Source organism: Cynocephalus volans, chromosome 2 (genome assembly GCF_027409185.1).
Source record: "Cynocephalus volans isolate mCynVol1 chromosome 2, mCynVol1.pri, whole genome shotgun sequence".
NCBI classification, from domain to species: domain Eukaryota; kingdom Metazoa; phylum Chordata; class Mammalia; order Dermoptera; family Cynocephalidae; genus Cynocephalus; species Cynocephalus volans.
Genome location: NC_084461.1, coordinates 138604617 through 138628284, shown reverse-complemented (window position 1 = coordinate 138628284; position 23668 = coordinate 138604617). Strand labels below are relative to the sequence as shown.

Genomic DNA, 23668 nt, shown 5'->3' with positions numbered 1-23668 from the left:
CTGACTTTTATAGTGATGAGGCTCTACATACTTCTGGAGAGAAAATAGTAATGATAGCTATTTAGAAAAAGCTACTAAGTCAGTGTGTGCTTTTGCTTTACCAATCTTTAGGGAAAAAGAGGAGTGACTCTCATTATTCTTGAAGCACTGTCCTGTCACTAACAATAGCTAGTGACCATTTCTTATCCTCTGAAATGAGCAAAAAACAGCACAGAGGGATGGGGGCCAACTTCATACACATAGGGGAAAATGACCTTCCTATAGTCTTGCACAGGACTAGAGAGGTACTGAACCATGACAGAACCTTTGAAAGTCACACACATACTGGAGTTCTCCTTTTTCAACTGCTTACAGGGAAACTGCAGCCTAGAGACGAGCCAAATCTTTTTCAATTCATGCAATTGCCAGACACTTTTCCTCTCAACTGTAAGCCGTGCACTTCCCCCAAAGCCAATTTTGCAAAGCGCCACATTCTTTCCATGGATTTCATTATGCATTTTTAAAAATGTAGCCCTGAAGCCAATAATAAGATAGGAGCCAAAAACATGTTCCTTTTGAATTGGTTCTGTAATACTGGTTGTTAATGAACCTTGGAGAAATATAGCAAGGAAGAGCACTTCTCAGATTCAAAATTCACATACACTGACCACCTTAAGGCAAAAGTCACTCTGAAGTCAAGAGGTTCCCAAGCTTTTGCTGTTATGCCCCCAGCATAATTCAGTTCTTTCAGTTCTGCAAGATGGACCTGTGATCGCCTCCCCAGCATCCCTTCCTGCTCTACTTGGGATGACTCTCATTTTTATGCTGCTGCCCGTATCTCCCTGCACAGCCCATAGGCCTCAAGTATTAGGTGTGGGACTTGTGACTAAGGCCCAAGCCAATGACCATAATCACATTCCATGGCCATAGTTACTGATCCAGATGTGGGTGTATGACTCCATTCTAGGCCATGAGACAAGTGTTAAGTTTTTCTGGGTACTCCTGGGTCTTCTGAAGGAGCTCCCGAAGCAACTCTTTACTCCCCTTCCAGAACATGGATAAGGAAGAGAGAAAAAGAGAGAACTCACCAGTATCCTTATGTAAGACTTATTAGGGAAATGATGAGGGAACTAATAAAGTTTAATTGCCAATCAAATGTGAAGACATGCTTTTAGAGAATAATTCCTTAGGACTAAACATGGCTTTCTAAAGCCCTCTGCAAAGGAAATAGCTTTGCAGCAAGAGAATCTGGATCAGTATAAAGTTATTCTTCTCAGGAACAGAAATCCTAGAAATATCAGGACATTTTAAAAATAATAGCTATTCTTTTTGACATTTAGCTGATCAATGTAATTTGAACTGTCATTCAAATGACTAAAAAAGCCTAGGTAACTCTATGAGAACATGTGAACTTAGGAGAACAAACCAAAATCATATTTTTAACTTAGTTTTGCTTCCATCAAAACAAAAGCAATGTTATTCTAGTTTACTTTTTCCACTGCGTTTTCAAAGCATGAAACATGGGTTGTTGAGGTAATCACTGACTGCCTTGATAAAAGTCATAAATCAAAGGAAACAGTAATGCATTTAGAATTATGTGAGTTGATTTAGCATTACCAGGGAAGGCTAAAAATGTAGATAAACTGAAATCTAACATTTCGAGGTCAGCAATGAGAAGGTTACTGTTTACATGGGAAAGCTATTTGTGCAATTAACTGAAATTAATTATGCTTGTATAAATTTTATAAACACATCACAGATCTGGATTTTTGACTAATTAAGCTTTAATTTAGCTGAGAAAACCATATAAGCTTTTATCAGAAAACCCTGTTCACTCACTAAAAGAGGTAAAATCATAGTTTTTATGAACCATCTGGAGAAAAACAATTTAGGGAAAGCTGTAAAGACAGAAATTATAGTCAATTATCCAAAGTGTAAAGCCATATTTGAGGTTATGCTGTCCTTCATTTTCTCAAGAGTACCCCTTAATTAAATGCAAATAATCAGAAATGGCAATTAATAGATTGCTATGATTCTCTGATTAGATAGTGGAGCCCATTCAATACTTTAAAGTTGCTGTGGACTCTGAGAAAAACCAAATGAAGTATGTTTTCATAAATTGCTCCCTTATTGGAAAGGTTTCCTACGATGCTGCCATCTCAGAGGCCAGCCATGAGGTTAGCAGCCATCATGCCATGACCATTATATCTACAGAATTTGAACACTCGATCTTCACAGGCAGATAGGAATATTGGTCTTGAATGGACAAGCTACAGGCACTGGGCTTCCAAGAGGGCAGGAGTTCTGAACCACCTGATGTAAGCATCACACTATAGCAATTAGAAACAAGCCATTCAAGGTCAAATGGCCTCTCATGAATGACGCAGCACAGGGCAGGACCCCCGTGGGTGTGTGCTGTTCCTTCACTGCCTTTTAGGTGTTCCTACAGTGTAGACTGTCTAAACAGCATGTCTCTTTTCTCACCACTAGGCAGAGACTACCTACTCCAAGTCTTTTCGCCATCAGGGTCCTTGAACTTTTCCCTCTGACTGGAATCTCCCGCAGCTCTTCCCATAGCTGTCTCAATCTATCCCTTCAGGCTTCTACTAAAATTCACCTCAACAGAGAGGCAAATGCTGACCCATGTCCAATTTCACATCATCATATCTGTTTCCTTCAGAGGACACATTGCAACCAGTAATTATTTTGTTTATTTAGTAGTTTGCTTCTGTATAGGCCATCTCATCCACCAGAATAGTTTGAGTTTGCTGTGTTTCGCACAGTTCTATTTTAAGTTGAATCAGCAATAAAGTGTACATAGAAAAGAAATGAGTGATTGCAATTCTTATTCTTATAGCAATGATGATTTTCAGCAACACCCAAGTTAAACATGCTTTTAAGACTCCATTAGTCATTCTTTTGAAAGCGAGCTTATGACTGTGCTGAATTTTAGCAACTAAAACCTGCTCTCCCCTCTGTAAGGCAATTCTCCAAGTGTTTAGGCTGAAAATAATGATAGCCAGCACTGGATGTCTACCACGATCTTCTTTCTGGTTATCTCTACTCTTCAACAGAACTCTGCAACACAAGTATTATTAATCCCATTACTACAAATGAGTGAAGCAAGGCTCAAAGAAGGTTAAGATACATTGTTAATATCACCTACCTCACTAGTAGCAGAGCAGAGGTTCCAACCCAGGACTGTCTTTTCTAAAGCCTGCTAAATCATACTGCTCCTCTCCTAAGATCACTTTTTCACATATCAGGCTACTTTCCAAATATCCTTTAGCACTACAGCTTTAGAGCAACTCTGGACAATGAGAGCCCAATGGGAAAATGAGCCAAGAATCTGGGAAGTTTGAACTGAGAGGATTTGCTCCAGTGTAATTAAGTCTGCTTGTTGTGAGGCCTCTTAACCTCTCTAAGTTCAATAAGTGGTTCATCCAATATGAGAAAAGAGAATCAATATGGTCCATTAGAAAACACAAAGAGAAGACAATTTCTCAGTAAACTGTGTGGGAGGCATAGCACCAGCTGTGAGTAAGTAGTATTCATCCTCATATGCAGGCATTAAGAAGGTTCCAGAAATGAGTGCATCTTAGGATACTGCAGACCAGCATTCCTCATCTGCCCTGCTGTTGATTCTTTGAACCATCCTAATAATGCCATGGCACGTGGATTGAGACAGTACCCTCTCGAACTACAGACTATCATGGGAGGGTGTGTGGCACAGGTGCCAGGAATTCTGGAGGCAGACCGGCTTCCCATCCTAGCCCTGTCACTTACTGGAACCTTAAGAAAGTGACCTAACCTCTCCTCTAAGCCTCAATTTCCTCATCTGGGAAAGGAGAATAATGATAGGACCCATCTCCTAAGATTGTTACAGGGATTAGGTCGTATACCTCATGTTAAGTATTCAGCACCATGCCAGGCACTGAATAAGTTCTCAATACATGTCATTAATCAGTCTGGAAATCCTGAGGTCAATGTCAATGTAATTGTGAGTGGCCGAATACTGTTTTGTGTCCAGGAAGAAAGCAAAAGACTTGCTATAAAACAGTTTCTTATTTCCTAATGCAGAAAATATTGGTATTAAGTGTGGAGAATTATGGTCTGCATTTTTCCTGACAGATGAGGTCCCCAATTCAATCACAATATGGCCAAACGGTCCTTAAGAATGCAACTATCATAGCTTGTCCTCACTTTTTCTCTTCTTTTCTTTCCCTTTTAGTTTTCTTATTTTTAATGTTTCTTGAATCCCACAAGTATTGCATAAGTACATTCTCCTCACAAAATGTTTAAAAGCATAAGGTAATAAGGGAGAGTCACCTTCTACCATTCTCTCCCAGCTGCTCCCCCTCCCCGCCACCCCAACCCCACCACCATCGCCAACATTCAACTCCTCCCCCAGAGTAAGTGTTGTTATCAGATTTTCCAGGGATTCACATACAACAGTATTAGATTGCCACTCTCTTTTTTCCTCCAGCCTCCTTTGTTCTGTTTTCACTTCTGGCATCTGTGCAATCATCTTGTCTCAAAAGCGCCCCCTTTGATAATGCCAAATCCCCCCTTCATACTTTCTTACAGCATCTACTTATCATAGCTACTCTTTTACATTTATCTGTTTGATCCTGTGATTGATTCCTATTTGCACCCCACTAGACAGAAGGCTCCATGAAGGAGAAACTGGACTTGCTTTTGCTAACTCTGGTACCTCCAGCACGTAGTACATACTTGTTCCTGCTACCCAGTACAGCACTTAGCACTTGGCTCACAGGAAGAGCTCAACAAAAATTTGTAGAGTAAATGACTGTTATTCATTCATTAGGCTGTAACCAGACTGTAACTAGGATGATAATAGATTTGAAGAGGTAAGGATATCAAATAGAAAGCATTCACTTAATTGGGACGAGAAAATTATTTTTAAAAGAAAACCACAAAAGTTAGAAGCACAAGGCTCTTCAATAGCAAATGAACAAGACACAAATTATCCCCACTCTCATAAAACCCTCCTTGCCAATAACTGCAATGCAGGTTTTAATTGAGAATATCTGAAATTACTTATGTGAACTCTAAAGCATTCATTTCTTAAGTGACAATCCATTGTGCATGGCACAAAACTGATTTAGCCCAGTGAGTGACCGAGGGACCCAAATGATCATTTCCCTCTCTCTTTGGGTTTTAGAAACTGTGATTTTTTTAAATTTTGTAATTAAGAGATTATCAATGAGATGGAAAACATGTTTACTTAACATGGCAGTTTACAATCATCAAAACTCCCTGACACTGGCCAACCCACGTGTGATGGTTAGCTAAGGGACGAGAATGTGCTGAATCTTTCATTATGTACCAATGCAGTGACTTGCTTGAGTTTTACAAAAGGCAAACATTGCTGAGTTCTAATGCTCATTGTTCATTGTTATTTATTCTAAAGTTGGGAGGTTGACTGTAGTACTTATAAGGCATGAGACCTAAGAAGTTCTTCACTTAATAATGCTAGTTGGTAATTAAAAGCTGATCAAGATGCATAATTGTATCTACACAAGCATCCGGGTAGGTTTCTCCAACAAACAGAAAGGCTACTGAGCTTCGTTCTCCTACTGAGCAACTTCTTCCTGTTCCTTAACTCCTCGTTTATCAAAGTGACGAGCAGTGACCTTATTTACATGTGGCTTAGTAAAGGCAGAAAAATAACTCAAAAACCAACCAAACCATGATTCTTGTAACACAGGCGCCAGTTAGTATGAGCCATTAAATTATCCATGAGGCTAAAACAGCTTGAGTACAATATGAAAGTAGGTTGAAAATGCCCATTCCTCATTAGTCCTAGCTACACACTAACCACCACTGCCACTGAACATTATACAAGTAAATTAATTACCGTTTAAGACACGTTTACTTTACTTTTTGACAGTATCATCAGAAAAAGTTAAAAGCATAAACTTTGAAGTTAAACATACCTGGGCCTATATTGACCCTGCTACTTACTATCTTAAAAAAATTGGACAGATTAATTAAGCTCTCCGATTTCAGTTTCCTCACATATGAGTACAAAGAGGAGATAATAGTACCCGTCACAGTGTTGTTGTGAGAAAGATAACAGTGGCAGGCACTTAGCATTGTTCTCAGAATGGTCGACATTAGGTGTGGTGCTTACATGCTGTATTAGTCTGTTTCTGTCGCTTATAACAAAAATACCTGGAACTGGGTATTTTGTAAAAGAACAACATTTATTACTTACAGTTTTAGGGGATGGGAAGTCCAAAGTCCAGGGAACACATCTGGAGAGGGTCTTGGTGGTGGTGAGTGACCCAGGGGTATAACATGGCAGAGCAGAGAGACTCACCTCCTCATTCATTCTCCTTTTAAAGCCCTCCACATCACATCTCTGACCACCATTTTTAATCCATTCACTACTGCACGGTCTTAACAATCTAATCACCTTTTAAGGCCCCACCTTTCAATTGTCATAACAGGATTTCCCACGATCTTAACAGTCACAGTGGGGATTAAGTTTTGGGGAGACATTCAACCAAAGGCACATGCTTAATAGCAGTAGGTGATGGTGGTGGTGTTGTGCCAAATCCTACTTACCAATGATGGCCACAACATTATCTGTATTAATTTCCTGTGGCTGCCAGAACATATTAGCACAAAACTGGTATCTTAAAACATCATAAATTTATTTTCTCATAGTTCTGGAAGCCAGAATTCTGAAAACAAATTGTCACCAGGGCACACACACTCTGCAGACTCTAGAGGAGAATCCATTCTTTGCCACTTGCAGTTTCTGGTGGCTGTCAGCATTCCTTAACTTGTAGCTACATCATTCTAAACTCTGCCTCTCTGATCACATTGTCTGCTCCTCTTCTGTGTCAATCTTCCTCTGACTTGCTGTTATAAGGACACTTATTGAATTTAGGGCCCAGCTTGATAATCCAGGATAAATTACCTTATCTCAAGATCCTTAATTTAGATAAGACCGTTTTTCCAAGTAAGGTAGCATTCACCTTAATCAAAATAAGGTTCTAAGAATTAGGCCATGGACATATCTTTTGGTGGGGGCACCATTCAACCCACTACAATCTCCCATCCTCTATACCCTTGTAGAATCTTGCAATTCCCTCATGAAGAAGTAGTCTCTCTCCCCTTGAATCTAGGTAGGGCTTTGTGTCTGACTTCAACAGAGTATCTGACTTCTGAGTCTAGTTCATAGCAACACTATGCACTTCCACCTTCTTTAAATGGAACACACATTCTGGAGCCCAGTCTTAGTGCTGAGAGCAAGCCCAAACCAGCCCACGTGGAAGGGACATGTGTAGGTGTTCTGGCCAGCAGAGGTGTTCTGGCCAGCTCATAGCCCACATCAACTGCCCACACACGTAAATAACACACCTCAAGATGATTCCAGCCCCAGCTGTGGAATCATCCCCAGCCTTGGAGTCTTCCAGCTCAAGTGCTAGACACCAGGGAACAGACACAAGCCATCCCCACTGAGCTCTTCCCAAACTGCAGATTTCTGAGCAAAATGAAGTATTGCTGTGGTAATGAGTCACTAAGCTTGGGGTAGTTTGTGGTGTAGCAATAGATAACCAGACCAATTATTCATTAAATAATTGAATGAATTAAGATTAAAAATACAAAAGCACATGAGATGTATTTTCTGGTATTTAGTATCTTGGCTCTTTGCCTCACTAGATATGGAGTGAACACACACACACACACACACACACACACACACACACACACACACACACACACACACACACACAGTTCTAGAAAAAAAAAATGCTTCCATCTCTCACATTCTGAGTCAAGGAGTATGGGAGGACCCAGTAATTCCACACAGAGGTGACCTGGTCCAGGTGCTTTTTTTCCCTCACAGACTGGGAGAATAAGGCTCAGAAACAGTTCCTGACCCTCCCTCCTCAACACAGCTCTTCACCCAACAACAGTCCATCTTGCTCCTCACAGGCAAGATGAAAAATCTCTCACAGTCTCACTACTTTCCCAATTAGGAATATCAAAAGAGAGAAGACAGAGAGAGTGTGGAAAGGGTTCAAAGCTGCTATAACGTAGTTGTTATTTTTGGCCATCTGTTGACCACATTATGAGAAACTTTCTTTTCTGTTAAACTGTTTTGTTTGTTTTCCTACCTTTATCCCATGGCTCCAGGTCTTGGAACGTGTCCAAGGCACAGAAAGGACAGGCAAAAATTGTCATATGGAGAGAAATGAAGAACTTTTTTGTTCAAGGGTCTTAGTGTTCCTTCTAAGACCAATCTAAGAGATAGGATAGCAGATTCTAGACCAGTTCTATAACAGAGACCTTTCTGTAATGAAGGAAACATTCTATATCTGCTCTGTCCAAGATGGCAGCTACCAGCCACATGTGGCTGTTGTATACTTGTGATGCAGCTAGTGTGACTGAGGAAGTGAATTTTTAGTGTTATTTAATTTTAATTCCTAAGTGGACAGTACTGTTCTAGGGAGAGTACTTACATAGGCACCTTGAGCCCAGAAATCCTAATAATGAGTCTCAGGCAAACCAACTGATGGCACCTTCTCATATTTATTAGTTATTTTTACAGTGTGAATAATAGAACCTACCTTATCTACTCTGGAAGGACTGACCCTTAACTTCTGTGGTAACACGTCCTTCGGGATTTGTAAACTCTCTCCTTAGTAAAAGTGAACAGATCCCTGGGATGTGGTCACAACTGCTGATTTCTGAAAGTTATTCAGAGTTCACAGCAATATAACTAATAAGAACTAAAAATTCCATGTGTGAGCACCTATGTGTGATAAATGAAGACAAAAATATTTCCAGGGAGATTTTTTTTTAAATATTATTTTTCTCAATTCTAGGACCATCAAAATAATTTTGGGTGTATAAAAACTCTCATAGGTGGCAAAATGCATAAATATCATCCAAATAACAGGATCAAGTTGCACAGTAATTTGCTTATAATTGGGATTCAAGCTTCGCAGTGTGACCTCTCAAGAGTGTCTATAATTTGCATCCTGTTTGACTTTACTGGTGTCAGCTCCACTCTCCTCCTTCCTCTCCAGTGGCTTAAGCTCTCAGTACCAGAATCATTGTGCCTGAAGCTTCCCAATCAAGTTTAACTCACCTGCTTCCAGGCTACAATCATGTTGCTTTCTCTGCTGTAAGCAACACTCAAAACACCTTATGTATACTTTACGATTCAACTCAAGAAGTCTTCCAGTGACTTCTAGCTTTACCTGATTTCTTCTTTCATACTTTCTTCTGTCATTTTTAGAAGGTATTAAAATTATACATGTTTTTTTCCCTAGTAAATTATGAGCTGTTAACGGATAGTTTTTATTATAATATTTGGTTTTCACACAAAGCATTGTATACTGCTCAGTGTGCTTAATACTGATTGAATTGAAGCAAATATGCTCAATAAATTATAGCCTGTAGCAGTCTTGATTCACATCATTTTGCAGAAATTATCATACCAAAATCATCCTTTGCAAAGGTATAAAACATAGGAAGCTTCAAACTAAATAGAACATTAGAAAGCCACATCCTAGGGCTGACCATGGAACAATTTTTTTTTTCCTGCATTATAATTTTCATGTTGCTTTTAAAAAATTACATTTCGGCAATTTTTCAGATTGATGGATTTGAGCTAATGATTAAAAGTGGCCACAAGAGTCAAAGCACTGAGAGATGGCAGCATGATGTTCTCAGTACAGAAAACCTTTCCAGGTCCCCAAGTGAAGCTGGCATCCACGCTGAAGCAGATACTCCTTGCATACACAATATATTCATTAACAGTGTTAAATGAAAAGTATAACTAAAGCCAAAAATATCATTTTCTCGCATTTGCTGAGCAAACCTATTTATTAACTAGGATGAAGTCTCTTATTTCTAATCTATTTCCCACTCTATTACTACCCTTTTCTTCTCATGTAATTAAAACATAGCAGGTAGTTGATAAACAGGAAGAAGAGTTGGCATTAGAAATACCTTTTCATAATCAAATTCAAGCACTCATCTCATTTATGATCTGTCTACCTTAATAAATCAACTAATACTTCATTTTAAAAAGCCATATAAAACTCTATTAACCCATCTTTATACATTTTAATTTAAAATGACTGCCTATTCTTAATTTTTCCTCATTCATTTATTTAGTAAACATATTCTAAGTATCTTCTACGTACTAAATAAGGGGCTTAAAGCTGTGAATACAAAGATAAATAGTGTAAGGTCTTCCGGAGCTCACAGCCTGGTGAAGGATACAGACAGGAAAATATATAAATTCAGTATCACTTGCTCCCCCTGCTTGACACCAGGCACAACAGAGCACTAAGGGGAGTCCTTGGCTCAATCTAGGAGGACTTCAGAGAAAAAATGAAAAGAAACCAATCTTTAAAAAGGCAGCACTGAAAGAAGACCAAATGTAGATATGATTTTCAAATGATTCTGACCTCTCTTATGAAAAGGGAGTCCAGACTGGCAGCTCAAGCAGCAGGGCTCTGCAAACTATTTGAATTTATAACCTCCCAGGCCACAGCTGATAGGACATCTGCCTTAGTCTATGGCTGTACAAGCCAACTACTATGATGTGATGTGCAAAACCTGCTGGGCCAGAAGAGTTTCCTATCTGGGATTTCACCTAGGTAGTAACAAGAGACTGGGACAGGTAGAGATGGAGACTGAAGAGGAAAGGTCATTAAACAGGGAAGGTCAAAGGCAGATATAGGCTGAAGTTGGAAGGAAGCAGAAAACACAAACAAACATAAGGAGCTCATCAGTAGCACAGGAAGAGTAGAGGGAACCTGGCCTGCAGACAGAAGTGAATCTCCCAAGGCAAGACCTTTGTCATTTAGTCCAAGAAGGCCCAAGAGAGGGCATCCCAGAGAGGTGTTGGTCCTGACAGTGCTCTAGGTCCTGTTGCCAAGAGGCTCCCCCATGCTACTTTGGTGTCTTGAATTCCCCTAAGGTTCTTCTCCCTTTCCTCACTGCCCCCTCCTTGAGTTAGTTTGACTGGGTTTCAGTTCCTCGAGCCTTCCCAAAACAGAGGACGTGTCAGTGTGCTGAGCTATGGAACACACTGGCCGTTCTCCCCGGCTCTTACTGTTTTACAATGTGTCCAATTTACAAAGATTAGAATGCCTTCCTCTGACCCTCAGTGGATCTTTATCTTACTTTAGGGTAAATAAATCATGTTTTAGACATTGCACTGAACAAATTCAATTTGTCATTGTGAAAAATAGCACTTGGGAAATGGGCAGCATCGTGTACTGATTAAGAGCATGGGCTTCACAGCAAGACTCCCTGCAACTCAGTCCCAGCTGCATCGCTCACAGACTGTATGACCTTGGGCAAGTTACTGCACTTCTTGGAGCCTCTGCTTCCTCATCTGTAAGATGTAGATTATAATGGTGCCTACCTCGTCGGATTTTTACAAGTATTATATGAGAACATGATAAAGTATGTTCTGTACAAGTTTTCATTAAACAAATAGACATTCATTTCTTAAAATGATCACAAATAACAATGGTTTGGATTTTGTAATTTTAATGAGTGGAAAGAGAAAGTTAAGTCGGGAGATCTACAAACTATAGTTATCTATAACTATAATTTATTGAGGACCTACCACATACCCAGCACTGACCAGGTATTTGACATCCATTATTTTATGTGTGTGGTCTGCAAAAGGTAATTTAACATTAACAAGCACATATTGTTGAGCTGACTGTATAGTAGGCACTGGGCCAAGGTTATAAAAATGAATAGAAAATAATCCTTGTTTTTGAGAAGTTCCCAAGGCAACTGAGGGGTTGAAGCTGGGTCAGAAAACCGCTCTATCTACTTTTGGTTCCATCATCTGTAAAATCAGGATGTTTGTTGAGGTGACTCCTAAGGGTCCTACTTCATCTAATTTTTACACACTCTGGGGTAAAAGATCAGGCCATCTATTGATAATTCCTAAACCTTTTTAGTTTTGTCACTTAATAACCACCTGTGCTAAATGATAGTGCAGATAATCAATACTTCAGTATTTTGGAAGGTCTTTGAGGCCAGGTGATTTGCTTTGACCTGCTAAAAAGTGTTGGCAGAAGCAACAGCCCTCTACAGAGTGAAAATGCACATGGCCAAGAGAAAGACCAAAAGACAAAATCATAATGTCCAAACAGGAAGATGCCCTAGAAGATACCAAGTCCAATGCACTCAGTTCTATACTGGATCCCAGAAGAGAAAGGTGACGTAGTTTATGGCTGGTTAGGGCTAGGCATCCAGTCCCTGACAGTCATGCTAGGGCTTTTTGTCCTTCCCTACAACATGTCAAACTAGTTAATTGACCAGGACCCTGAGTCCGACTGCTTAGGTTCAAATCTTTACTCTGTACTCTGCCACCTTACAGTTGTGTGATCTCAAATCAAGTTACTGAGTCTTTCTTTCCATTGTAAAGTTGGTATCATAATAGTACCTACCTGTATAAGGTTTAAATTAGATGTTTGCAACCGCAAAAGCATAGTGTCTGGCACAGGATGAGCCTATAATAAATGATGAAGATGATAATAGCCAATACTTACATAAGGCACTTACTATGTGACAAGCTCTGTTCTAAACACTTTACATTCATCACCTCCTCTAATCTCCATGACAAGTATTGCTATTACTCTTAGGAAATGGCAGCAAAGAGAGGTTGAGAAACTTGTCAAAGGTGGAAAAATCTAGAATTGTACTTAGAACATCTGTCTCTAGAGTCTGAGCACTTAACCACACCATTATCATGTAGGGTCTCTTATGACTTTCTGTTGTCAACACTAAGTCTTCCACGTGTCAGATGCTGCTATAAATGCTTAATGCAAATTAACTCACTGAATCTTCACACCAACCTATGACACAGATATTATTATTGAATTTATACTAAGTGCTTGTATTAATACAACAATAGGACAAAAGGCGGAGACAGTGCAGGGAGAGGGTCATCAGTGAGGTAAGGCCTGAACATTCAGAGCTATCAGGGAACTACTCTAAGCAGAAGATGTCACTGGAGATCTCAGATGGGAGGGAAATGTGTGACCAATGACAGAGGGTGGGCAACAAAGATAATGAGCCATTTTTCCAGCTTCAGAATTTTGTTGAAGAGCCAGATCATTGCAGCAATGAGGAGGAGGAGGTACAGAGGAGTGAAAAGGTTGGGCTTTGAAGTACATCTTTTCACTTTTACTAGCTGTATGTTTTTCAGTAAGTCACTCAAGTTCTCTGCACCTTGGGTTTTTATTTAATACAACGAGGATAAAAATACCTCCTTTGTAGAGTTATTCTGAAAATTAAATGAGAGATTTTTAAGTGCCATGTACAGTGACTAGCACAGAATAGACACTTAATAAATATTGTTCCTTTGTAAAGCACAGCGTGTTTAACTAAGACAGGTCGATTTGTGGGTATTTACAGTATAGGAAACCACACACTCTTCAATATAGGGGGATATTGAAGAGAAAAGGGTAACCTTGCTCTCTTGCCTAGTAATGAACACCAGGATATTCTGCTAACAGCAGAGGAAAGCAAAATAATTTTTCTGTTGATTTACCTCTGAGACAAAGAAAACTTGGTTGGATGCTTGTCCAGATTGCTATATTGTAAAGGCTCTTCCAGCATATATCCTTGGGGATGGCACAGAATGTAAGTCTGACAACAAAGTAAAATTCCTGATATACAATCTTAGAGAAATTGCCCAGTCCTCAGAATCACTTTCAGATGACATCATTCTCTTTGTTCATTATTACTGAGAGGGTTTGATTACAGCATGAGTTTTCCAAAATCCCAAATTATTGAGCAACCCACGCCTACAAAACAATAATTCTTTCCTGTTGACAATATTTTTTAATCCCTACATAAAATGCTTAGCTGCTGTCATACTGATCTCCTTTGCTCTTTCTCCAGTATAACATTGGTTAATACCGCATTCTTTTTCCAAGATCTTCACTGTCTGTAAATTATTATTTGTGCAACAGAATTATAATTCTAAAAGAATATGTTTTATACTGTGATTGATGGAAAAATATGCTTTTAACCAGTGGAGCCAGACCAATTTTCTAACACTTCAGTTCTATTAGCTCAAATGCATCACTGCTATAAAGCACCAATTATGGTTAATAATGGCATTATTCTCACTTCAGTAAGTACTTGGTTTGGTAAAGCATTAAGGACTCTCAACTTTGGCAATCAATTTATTTAACCACAGGAAATAGCCTATTTCATGTAGATTATTACCTTAATGTCATATAAGTGCTGCTCAATATACATTACATATACCTCTATTAAGCTTTCCACATAAAACACACTCTAGAAGCCACATTTCTATAATACCACAGTTATCAAGGTTTGAACTCATATCTTCCACCCCAACTCTAAATATTTCAGTTTCTATAAATTAAATTCATGTCAGACTCAGTAAAAATAAGGGATTAGAGGGATTAGCCTCAAATAAGGGATTAGAGGGATACCTGAGCCCCAGCGAAATTCCAGTGGAAAGATAATAAACTCTATCTAACTCTTTAGGCCCCACCATCCAACCGTCTCAACAGCCAAAAACTGGGAATCTTCCAAAATTTCTTCTGATCCCTGAACTTCTTCATCCAACTAGCGGTCCACATGTGTCAATTCCATCTTTTAAGTGTCTATTTAATATTCATTCTCCATGCTACTGCTATAGCTCAGTCTTCTCCTGCTTAATATGGCAATAGAGAAGCTTTCATACAAGTTTTAAAAATACAAATTGAGAACATCATAGGACATGAACCTCAATAGATGGCAATTGTGGCTGCTTAGACTTAAGACCAAACAGACATGGAGCACCCTCCAGAGCCCTAAACTCTAAGGAACTTTCCACATTCAACTGCATCCTCATCTGCACGGCTCTCTAGACTGTAAATCTGATCACATCTTAAACACTGAAGATGTGATACACATGCTTAAATACTTCTCTGAATTCTGTTTGTCTATAAAGAAAGCCCAAGCTCAAAGAGTGTTCATTGAGTGCAATTCAGAAACAGAATGTAATATGCTATAATACTCTAGAACTTACTACCTGAGACTCTCACAATGACTCCATGGAAATTAACCTGTATAATCTTCCAAAGTTAAAATTGCAACAAAGAGATTGTTCTGTTTTTTTCACAAGAACTGAATTTTCTTCCCCCCTTAAGATAGAAATTTTTAATATTAAGGTAATATTTTGATTAGATAGTTTCCGCACTTTAACCACAAGTATTGAAAAGTGAGCCATTCTGATGCCGGAAGCAGCGTCTCTAACCTGGCGTTACAGAGTCCTAGTTAAGTCAAACACCAACCAGCCCTCCCAGGAGACAAAGGCACATATAGAAAAGATGCAGCCCTCGCCGTTCTCAAAGTTCAGTCTGTCTGGGAAGCTCAAGTAAAATCATCATACGGAGTGATATGTATAATAAATTAGAGATGTATAAATGAAGCTACAGGAGCATCATGGTTTACCAGGCAAGGAAGACAGGAAAAAGCAGTCTAAGCAGAAGAAACTCTCCAAGCAAAGGCAAGAAAGTATGACTATGCATGGAGAGCCAAGGCTAAAAATGAACTTTATAATTCAGAAAGGCAAATATTCTCTAAAATATTTGGTATTTTCCCCTGAAAACCTTACTGTTAATTTTGTTACAGTCACATTTCTTTATAAACAGAGATTATTTTTACTGCCCATCTAATCGCTTACTTTCAACATCGGAAGAAGAAAGGGAAGTATTCCTAGGGCAGCAGATTAGGGCCTACTGTCTTCTCATTAGTAAGTTAAATTACTTATGTTGCCAGTATAGAGAAGAATATCTAGGTAAAAACCTCAGAATAACTCCAGAATTCATTTTTCCAGGATTGTCTTTTCAATTGAACTTTAACAAGTACGTGCCGAAGCTGTACACAGACTCTCAGCACTAATGGCAGGAACTTCTTCAACGAAACATAAGCATGAAGTCTTGGAAAATGAAACACGGCTACATCCCTCTCACTTCCATCTTACCCACGCAGTGGCAAAGAGGATTGCCCTCCTAAAAACTGAGGAGATTCGCAATTAACCATAGTAATGGACAACTGGGTATCAGTGGACACTTAAAATTGTTACATAATGTGCAAAGTCTAATTTTATTCAGATGTTTCAACCCCTTACCTCACAAAACCTTTTATAATCACAACTAAAATCAGGGAAACATGATACTTTGAATTTATCCCCTATTACCTCTTGCATTATTTACTCCAACTGCTTGAAATCTACAAAATACAGAAACATAGTTATCAACATGCAAGGAAAGCAGAGAGGAAATCCTGAAGAAGGAAAATGCCTAGAACCTGATTTACCAGTCTCTGAAGAACTGAGATCAGAGAGAAGTGATGGCCATACTGAATCTGAACAGAAATGCCTTTTAACCAAAACACCACGTGGCAGGATATTTTGAACCCTACTATCATCAGTCTTCCACATTCCTTCATCATATTCCCTCAACAAGAGCGAAGCAAACCTGTGTGGTTTTACTTACGATTGTGAAGTTCATGACTTTGAGAATCCAGATGGTCATGGCCAAGTTCACCAGTATTAAAATCATGAGGAGCAGGACAAAGAAATACAGGCATCTTTTCCGCCAGCCGTAAATCCCCACTTTATACACCTGTGGCCCCTCGGAGCTGGGCATGGTGCTCCGGTGGTGTGTGTATTGTTCCTGAGGCATCTGAAATAAATGAGAGGAGAGAGAAGTGCTCACATTAAACTGCTGAGAGAAAGAAAAAAAGAAAGGAAGGGGAAAAATCAACTGATGAAGAGATATGCCTGGTTGCTGTCTGTGCATTTCTACCCTCCTGACAACTCTAAAAATCTGTACTTTGCAACAAAAGGGGCTCCTCTGGGTACTTGCTTTGGCCCCCGCAGTTCATGAAGCCATCTCTCCTGGTGTGCACTGGGACATCCACACGCACACACATCCCAGGAGGGAAGGGATGCCTAGGAAGCCATTTTTCAAATGACTCAGAATTCCAACATCTTCGCAAGGGAGGCACTCAAAGACCTATCCAAGGCCTGAAGGTAAAATGTAGAATTAGTCTGAGAAAATTAATTAACCCCAGCCGTTCATCTTGGTAGTATAAAAATACTATTCAGGCAATTTATCTTGAGAGAAAAAAATTTCAAATGCAATTAGTCTGTATTGCCAGTCAATGGCAAAAGTAGCAGTTTTGACCTTTCCCGTTTCACTGTTAAAAAGGGATCTTAGGGGACACACACCTTGACCTTCACTTGACTTGGGAATCTTCAACGAGTGACAGTCTAGTAAATACGTCACAACCCTCTCTGTCCTTGTGAGTTAGGCAATTCTAATTGTTATCAACCAATTTATTTAATAAACATAAAGGAGGGTCAAATTCAAGTGAGATGTGATCATGCCTTCCAAGAGCTTGTAGCTAATGGGAAAATCAACTAATTAAACATTGATCACAGTAGAGAAAGGTAAGTTAGAAAATATGTCAACCTGAAGTACTATGTCAGTCCTCTTTAAAGTAAGGAAGCTTTCCCAAATCCCTGCTGTTGACATGAATTACCTTTGTGCTAGCATTACTTATTAGGTACTAATACAAATCTAAATAAGCTTCTCACTTCTATAAAATCCTAAAACCAAAATTTAAAATTAAATACTATTAAAGCTAAAAAAGCATATCATTCAAAATGAAAAAGTGACCTAGTACTGCAAAGGATGATGGTTGCTAAAACTAAATGGCATGAATATGGTACCAAGGGCTTTGGTACAGGGTCTTCTGAGTACATCATCCCTATTCTGCCATGAGCCATGTGACAACATGGCCCCTACTGCTTTTCTCTGTTCCAATTATTGCACGACTTTTATTTTGGCATTTTTACTTCATTTTGCCCTCACATAGGTGTACTGCATTCCCTACAAATAAAGCCTGCCTCTGTTTATTTTCTTCTTAGCCAAGAGCAATTAAATTATTAATATGCAGTGCCAAAGTGACCATAATGATAAACCAAAATGCAGGCCCTAAAATCACAGTCTTCATTTTTAGGTTATCTTCCAGATGGTTGAGCATATGATGATTTTATGGTTTTTAGGTAATTATCAAAATGTACACATGGAATCTAAAAATTCCCCAGAGAACTCATGGCCATTAGGCATTGGTGAAATTCCATTTGAAAAACTGAGTGAGTTCTTCCTTACAGTAAACTAAAATCCTCCATGAAGGCCTGCATGGCATGTATCTCATTCCAAACACTACCTTCATGCCAAAATCAGTACCTAGTACAAGTATATGTTGAAATATATACGTGGAATGAATGAATTAAAAAAATGCATAAATGAACAAATGAATGATTTCCCATCTGTGGGTGTACAAAATCCAAGCCAAACACCATAGGGAAGTTCTTGCTTGTATACTTGCAAATTTCTACTTCAGGCTCCCAGAGCACTGGGTTCCCAGCCAAGCAGTGATCTTTACCCTACACGAGGATTGCAATTTTATCACTCAGCTCCTGACAATCCTTCTGTAGATCAGGGATGTGTTGTAAGAAAATGAGAACACAATAAAGTCATCGCTCACTGGCCTTTTAATACACCAAGATCAATTAGAAAAGAAAAAAGTGTCTTATAAGCCAAAATGAAATTAGGCCTTTATTGTCCATTAATTCATTTTCTATGAATTAAGGAAATGATTGTAGCATCTTAAAATCACACCTGCAAGGTCCTTTGATTTCTTTCAACTAATTTTATGAATAAGCCAAATTGGGATTCAAGTTAACCCACCCATGCCCAGCTACAGGGTTTGTGGCAGGGCAAGAACCAGAATGATCACCCATGGTTCTTGCTGGTATGATGAACAGTGAGAAATTCTTCACAAATCAGAGTACAGAAGCTCGTGATACTATCACTATACCAGTTGCCTGTTCTCTGTCATTTGACCCAACCAATGCTGTCATTACATAATTTAGCTATAAAATGGAAATGACATGTTCAATAAATATTTATAAGAGAATGGGAATATGAATGTCACACTTGTGGGTCTTTTTCCCCCCATACACACGTTAGAATTTCACAGAGTGTAGGAATTTTCTCAACTAGGGGTTCTCAGTCCTGCATGCAGTCACCATGGAACTGTTAAAAACATCTACATTCAGGTTAATTAAAAAACTATCACTGGGGTAGCACCCAGGTATCAGTATTTTTAAAAGCTCCCCAGATAATGTTAAGGGTAGACAGGATTGCATACCATTTGGTTTAGAATAATATCACTTAATACTGACTATGCATCAGAATTCAAAAGAAACTTAGCAAATACAAATCCTAAGCTCCATGATTAAGATGCGGGGCTCAGGGTGATACATTGCTAAAAAGCTCCCAGGTGACTTCAAGCATTTGGGACAATTTATCAAAAAAAAAAAAAAGAAAAATGGCTTTTTCGCCACCCCCCCTCATAGTATAACCACTTTATGTCAAAAATCTTGAAAGAAATTATAGCACGTAAAACAGCAAAAAAGCAGAGTTCCTCTGCTTAAAGTAGGAACTAGGGCCTGGCCACCCTTAAGGCAACTCTGCAGATCCCTTGGACTTCTAGAAACCCCTGACTTTGACAACACCCTTATTGACTAGCTAAGGAACTCAAGGCCAGGAAGAAGTAGCTTCCTTTCAAGTGTCACCATGAGTTAGAATCTGAGCAGGGATTAGAACTCAGATTCTTTGCTGCATGGTACGGTGGACTGTTCTGCTATGAGGCATTCACATGTCCACCACACCCTTTTAATGAGCCACATGAAACAAGATAGTCTGGTTTCCAACTGTGAAAAATAAATAAATAAGGAACAGGGAAGGGAGTGAGTAATTTTCTATGAATGATTATAATAGGAAAACTTGCTAGCCAAACAAAAGGTAATGGATACATCTGTTATCAATAATCCTGCAAGGAAAAGGGAAATTTAGACATATTGAGTACATTATTTTTTTTAGTCAAAAATAAAAACATGTTGAAATGATAAACATGAAAAAGAAAAGACAACCTCTAATCTTTGTTTCTTCTTATTCCTTCCCAGAAGAAATTTATTGTCCAGGAAACGAAGCTGAAGTTTTAAGTTCCCTCTTGGGCAGGCCCCTTCCCAGGCCCTGGCAGGGGCCCAGTAATGCATGAACATACATATACATTTTTGTAAAATTGAGAAAAGTGAGATGTTTTGAATGCAACTAGCTAAACCCTGTCTTTTTTCAACTGTGATTTCCCTTCATGTTGGGTGGCTATGGAGGATGTACATGCATTTTGGAGATGTAATTAAGAGGAAGTTGAATTAGAACTTCATATAGTTTGGGTGCAGTAGAATATAATTATATGGTTTGCAGTCACTTCCCTGTGCATTATTGCTAGCTCTTCTCGAATAGGAAAGTCTTCCAGGAATACTCCTTCCACCCATGGCCCAACTCACCAAGCCTGGTGACATGAAGGAACACGACCAAAGGACACATTGCAATGGAACATGACCTACAATGTAGTAGAGGAGCCAGAAGCTAGTAGGAAATTTTTTTCTAATTATCAGACATATAAAACTTCAAGTGTAGGAGTCAATTTTCATTGATGTCTAGTCAAAACAAAATTTCTGTCAAGAATATACTCAATTCAGCATGTATAATTACAAATCCTTCATACATTTTTTTCTTTTTTATGGGAATCATAGAAAATAAAATTAATCAGAATATTTGTGTTTGTAGATTATACATACCATGTATGTCTCTATGTAAAGATGCGTGCTTTTTGTATCACAACCATCAATAATTTAAAACTTCTCTCGAGATTGCCATGGGAGATAATTATCTTTCTATTGTCTATACAGAAAATGATAGTGGCAAATAGCTATCATATAAAAAGGCTGTCAAAGGCTATGCAACCCAAAAGTGTACAAACAGTATGCAACAGTCCATTTTGAATATTATTCTTCTAGATTTTGCGATGTCACTTTTTAAAAATTAATAACTGATTTCCTTTCTCATTCTAAACACATATTCATGTTTTTTTAACTGAAGTTTATATTCTTAATCTTTTCGTTTTTTTCTTGAAACAGCCCACCGAATTGTTTAAGCTTCATGCCTTACAAAACCCCGATCCTCTTCTTGTCCCTCCCATATAGAAGCCTAAGGATACACCAAGACCTCAGTGTACTACCACCATCGACGTTACTGCCAACCTGAACTCAATGGAAGGTACAACTATCTATGCTCCACTGAGAGTGCATAAGAACCACTCTGGGAAATTGTCAGACTTTAGAATGCATAAGAACCACTTTGGGAAACTGATTGAGTAGATCCTTGGGCCTCACACCAAGAGATTCTAATTCAGTAAGTCCGGAGCACATCCCAGGAATCTGTATTTTTAAAAAGCACCAAAACTGATTCAGATACAAGTGGCCCAGAGACGTGCTTGGAACACACAAATTTAGACCCGACATAGAGATGCACCCCAGGCCCATCTTTGCCTCCCCGGGCATCGCTTCCCACCTGGATCGCCCATCTTCTTCCCACCTCCCTACATATGTGCTTCGTCATCCTTCACATTCTTGCTGCATTTCTACCCTGGAGCTTTCATTTCTATCACCCTCTTTCGGAGATTTGTTTATTTATATATTTATTTTTAAGGAAACCTATGTATTTTATTCTTTTCTTGATTTGATTAAACTGTTGAAAAAAAATAACTTGATGACACCTTCACTGAGCATTCCCTACTTGCCAGGTCCTCTTCTAAACAATGTTCATACTAACAGAAATGCTACAAAGCAATTACTGTTATTATTAGAACATTACTATTTAACAGTTCATAAAAATAAGGCACAGAGTAGGTACAGCAGTATATTTAATCTTATGCTATTTTCAGCCTTTTGTGTCTTGGCCATGTACACAAACCTTTACTGCCATGGAAAAAAATCTCAGCTTATTTTTACTGTCCTCTCTACTCATTGCTTTATTTTACACTCATTAATGCTCAGAGCTTCCAGATCCCTTGTAAGTTTTAGGAATCTCGTGTTCTCATCCATCTACTGAAATGGCCCATTCAAATATCGTTCATAAAAACTTAATGTATTTTTATTAATGCTCATTTTTCCTGAACCCTCTGCAGCTTTCGCTAGTGCCAACTTTCCTTCCCGCCTGGAAACTCTGTCTTTCTTCGGCATTCATGATGTTTCAAGTCCAGGTTTCTTCTCCACATCTCTGATTACCATCTGTTTCTCCAAACCCTCTTTGCTTCTTTCTTACAGGTTCATTTTATGAGTCAGCATTATCTCTCTTTCCCCCTCAGAGACAGTGTTCAATGTCATACTTGCATTTTGTACTTCTGTGAGGATCAAACAGCTCACCTCACTAACTCCAGTTTTCATCTCAAATTGAACCTATCTAAAAGTCTTCCATCCATCTGTTCAGTTATCAAATCATTACAGACCATCGATCCAATTCCATATACCGTATCAAGTTCTCAAGATAAAGCAAGTAACAAGAGTGACCCTGCCTTTATGAAGCTCCCAGTCTGGGAGGTGGGGAATGATGAACATTGTAAACGTATATAGAAAATGAATCGTGTTAAGTGTCTGCACCAAAATCTATCTGGTCATGTTAAAGCGCATCACAGGATGAAAGGGACTTTACATAGACTGATCAAGACAGAACTCTCTGAGGATGGAACATTTGAGCTGAGACTTGAAGAATAAGAAGGCAGTGAAGACTGGGGTAAAACAGTGTCCCAGGCAGAGGGAGGAAAGCAAAGGCAAAGGCCCCGATACACAGGAGGCCAGCGTGACCGACTTGTGATGGGTGAAGGGGGCCGGGCACGGGATGAGGTTGAAAAAGCCAGCTGGGGTCAGATGATGCTGGGCCTTGGAGGCCACAGTAAGAAGTTCAGCTGTCATGGAAAAGACAGTAAAAACCTCAGCAGAATTTAAAGCAAGGGAGTGATGATCTGGTTTATAATTTTGGAAAGCATATAGCAGTGTCTTGACCACCATAAGTGCTAAATAAATATTTGTTGTTTGATGATGATGAACAACCTTTTTTTCCCCTATCCTCTCTAATGATCATGCATCCAAAACACTCCCAAAAGTTTACTAATTTAGCAAAATTAATCTCAGCCACTATAACACGCCCCCCAGGAGTCTTCCTTGCATCTGTGGGGATACACAGGGCATGTGAATTTTAACAAGGAATCCATGTCCAAAAATACCCCTCTCTTAAGTATCACAAGACAGCAATACATTCTATCAGTCTTTGGGGGAATTTTTTACAATGCATGTAACATTTATTTATTATTTTTTAATTATTATTTTTTTTACAGTGCTATATGTCATCTCTGTGAATACAGCCTAAACTCTCCTAAGTATTTAAAACCTCCTTGAACTCTAGTAGCAACTACACATTGTGTGTGTGTTTACATACTCACATACCCACATTTGTTCAATGAGTGAATAAATGAATGAAAATCAAGCCAATGTAAACAGCAAAGTATATCCTCTAGTAATAAGCAAACAGCTCTAATATAAGAAGGAACGAAAACTTACACAAGTTTGCTTTTCCAAAGGCACACGCTAAGTTATACTCATGCTATGTGGGCTTAATTCCAAAACATTACTCTACTTCTTTGAGGCTATTTTCAGTGTTCA

General features: G+C 38.9%; 1 protein-coding gene across 4 annotated transcripts in view; it reads right to left on the bottom strand.

Annotated features, from left to right (window-relative positions):
• Nucleotides 1-23668, bottom strand: part of SGCD (sarcoglycan delta) — a 422769-nt gene that overhangs the window by 339929 nt on the left and 59172 nt on the right. For all 4 annotated transcript variants that reach the window (XM_063084383.1, XM_063084377.1, XM_063084389.1 and 1 more), the window contains exon 2: nt 16527-16715. In XM_063084383.1, coding sequence (XP_062940453.1) covers nt 16527-16715 — 189 coding nt within the window. The remainder of the gene's footprint in view (nt 1-16526; nt 16716-23668) is intronic.